This window comes from Oncorhynchus masou, chromosome 15, assembly GCF_036934945.1.
Source record: "Oncorhynchus masou masou isolate Uvic2021 chromosome 15, UVic_Omas_1.1, whole genome shotgun sequence".
NCBI lineage: Eukaryota > Metazoa > Chordata > Actinopteri > Salmoniformes > Salmonidae > Oncorhynchus > Oncorhynchus masou.
Window position 1 is genome coordinate 74,490,496 of NC_088226.1, and position 2,823 is coordinate 74,493,318.

At 45.1% G+C, this 2,823-nt stretch overlaps 1 protein-coding gene across 1 annotated transcript in view; it reads right to left on the bottom strand.

Moving 5' to 3' along the window:
* Window positions 1–2,766: 2,766 nt before the first annotated feature.
* Window positions 2,767–2,823, bottom strand: part of LOC135556930 (uncharacterized) — a 420-nt gene continuing 363 nt past the window's right edge. Inside the window, exon 1 of the mRNA XM_064990334.1 lies at window positions 2,767–2,823. This exon is cut by the window's right edge and continues 363 nt beyond it. Within this exon, the coding sequence (XP_064846406.1) occupies window positions 2,767–2,823 (57 nt within the window).

Sequence of the window (2,823 nt, forward strand, 5' to 3'; positions counted from 1 at the left end):
TTTGGCAGAAGAGATCGCTAAATCAGCCCGGCCATTTACGGAGGGGGATTTCATCAAAAACTGCATGATTAAAGTTTGTGACGAAGTTTGCCCAGAAAAAAGGCAACTCTTTTTAAATGTGAGTCTGAGCAGAAACACCATTGCCGAGAGAGTAGACCAGTTGTCCATCAATCTAAAAGAGCAGCTTGTGAAAAAGGGAAAAGATTTCATTGCATATTCCTTGGCTGTGGATGAGAGCACCGACATTTCTGACATTGCCCAGTTGTCAATTTTCATCCGCGGAGTGGACTCCAGCCTAAGCGTGACAGAGGAGTTTTTGGCTTTACGTCCTATGCATGGCACAACTACGGGGCATGATTTGTATGAAGAGGTGTCAAGATGTGTAAATGAGATGGAGCTGCCTTGGGAAAAACTCGTGGGTTTGACAACCGACGGAGCACCTGCGATGTGTGGACACAGGAGCGGACTGGTGGCGAAGATACGGGAAAAGATGCAAGAGGAAAACGCGACAGGTGAGCTGACAGCTTATCATTGTATCATACACCAGGAAGCGTTGTGCGGTAAAGCCTTGAAAATGGAGCATGTAATGAGCATCATCACGCGCACAGTTAACTTTATCAGAGCCAAAGGTTTGAATCACCGCCAGTTCAAGGCATTTCTGACGGAGTTAGAAACGGAGCATGGTGATTTGCCTTATCACACAGAGGTGCGATGGCTAAGCCAGGGAAAGGTGCTTCAAAGATGTTTCGAGCTTCGTGAGGAGATTTGTCTGTTCTTGGACAGCAAAGGGAAAGACACAACACAACTCCGAGACGAAATGTTTCTGTGTGAAATGGCTTTTCTGTGTGACATTACGAGTCATCTGAATGCAATGAACTTGCAGCTGCAGGGTCGGGATCATGTCATCTCTGATATGTACAGTACAGTGAAGGCATTTAAAACCAAACTGACTCTGTGGGAGACGCAGATGCGGAAAGAAAATTTGAGCCACTTTCCCAGCTGCCAGACCATGAAAGAGAAGCTCTCTACCAGTGCGTTCCCGAGCGCACAGTTGGCTGATAAAATAGGTATGCTTGCCGCTGACTTTCGACGCCGATTTGCTGACTTTGAAGCACAAAAAAGCAGGTTGGAACTGCTCGGTAACCCATTTGCTGTTGACGTGGAAAGCTCACCACCAAACCTCCAAATGGAGTTGATTGACCTCCAATGCAATGATGCACTGAGGGCAAAATATGCGGCAGTGGGTGCTGCGGAGTTCGCCCGTTTCCTCCCCGACACAATGCCCCAGCTGCGCATCCAGGCTGCTCAAACGTTGTCTATGTTTGGCAGCACATACCTGTGTGAACAACTTTTTTCTTTGATGAACCTGAACAAAACATCACACAGAAGTCGACTTACTGCTGAACACCTCCACTCAATTCTGAGGATTTCCTCAGCTCAGAGCCTTACCCCGAACATTGATGAACTTGTGGAAAAGATGGGACACCACCAAGTATCACCCTCAACCTCAAACAAGTGAACATTACTGTGCAATCACATATTTAGAGTTTTTACTCAGTTCAAGTTTAAAAGTTAAAGTTTAATATTTGTTTTCACTGCATGTTACTTCTCCTTAAACAAAGTGTTGTTTTTGATTAATAGATTTTTGCACTTTATTTTATTGTATTTCAATCCAATTATATTTTAAAAATATTTCAGTTGAGTGGATGATAGAAAATTGCTATTATTGTTTTTTTCTTTGAAGTAAATTTAGCCCACTTTTGCTAAAATAGAAAATATAGGCTACTGATGGTGCCTTGAATACCGGTTTCTTTCATTTAATGTTCATGTTATGGGGATTTTTATATAAAGGAAATTTGTCTTTTGTGTCTGTTGAAAATTAAAGATTACTGACAGAGCCATAAGAAAATATTGCTTTATTTATCTGATCATATTGGAATATATTTGTTAGGTTTTCAGTAGGTTCAATTAGGTTCACTAGACTATATGCGTCATTTAAAAATTTTTCAATGAACATTCGAACAGTCCGGCCCTCGGCTTGTAGCTAAATTTTTTATTTGGCCCTCCGTCCATTTGACTTTGACACCCCTGCTCTACATCATCCATAGGTATGACCTCCACCGGTGCAGAGAGACCCTCTACATCATCCATAGGTATGACCTCCACCGGTGCAGAGAGACCCTCTACGTCATCCATAGGTATGACCTCCATCGGTGCAGAGAGACCCTCTACGTCATCCATAGGTATGACCTCCATCGGTGCAGAGAGACCCTCTACGTCATCCATAGGTATGACCTCCACCGGTGCAGAGAGACCCTCTACATCATCCATAGGTATGACCTCCACCGGTGCAGAGAGACCCTCTACATCATCCATAGGTATGACCTCCACCGGTGCAGAGAGACCCTCTACATCATCCATAGGTATGACCTCCACCGGTGCAGAGAGACCCTCTACATCATCCATAGGTATGACCTCCACCGGTGCAGAGAGACCCTCTACATCATCCATAGGTATGACCTCCACCGGTGCAGAGAGACCCTCTACATCATCCATAGGTATGACCTCCACCGGTGCAGAGAGACCCTCTACATCATCCATAGGTATTACCTCCATCGGTGCAGAGAGACCCTCTACATCATCCATAGGTATGACCTCCACCGGTGCAGAGAGACCCTCTACATCATCCATAGGTATGACCTCCACCGGTGCAGAGAGACCCTCTACATCATCCATAGGTATGACCTCCACCGGTGCAGAGAGACCCTATACATCATCCATAGGTATGACCTCCATCGGTGCAGAGAGACCCTCTACATCATC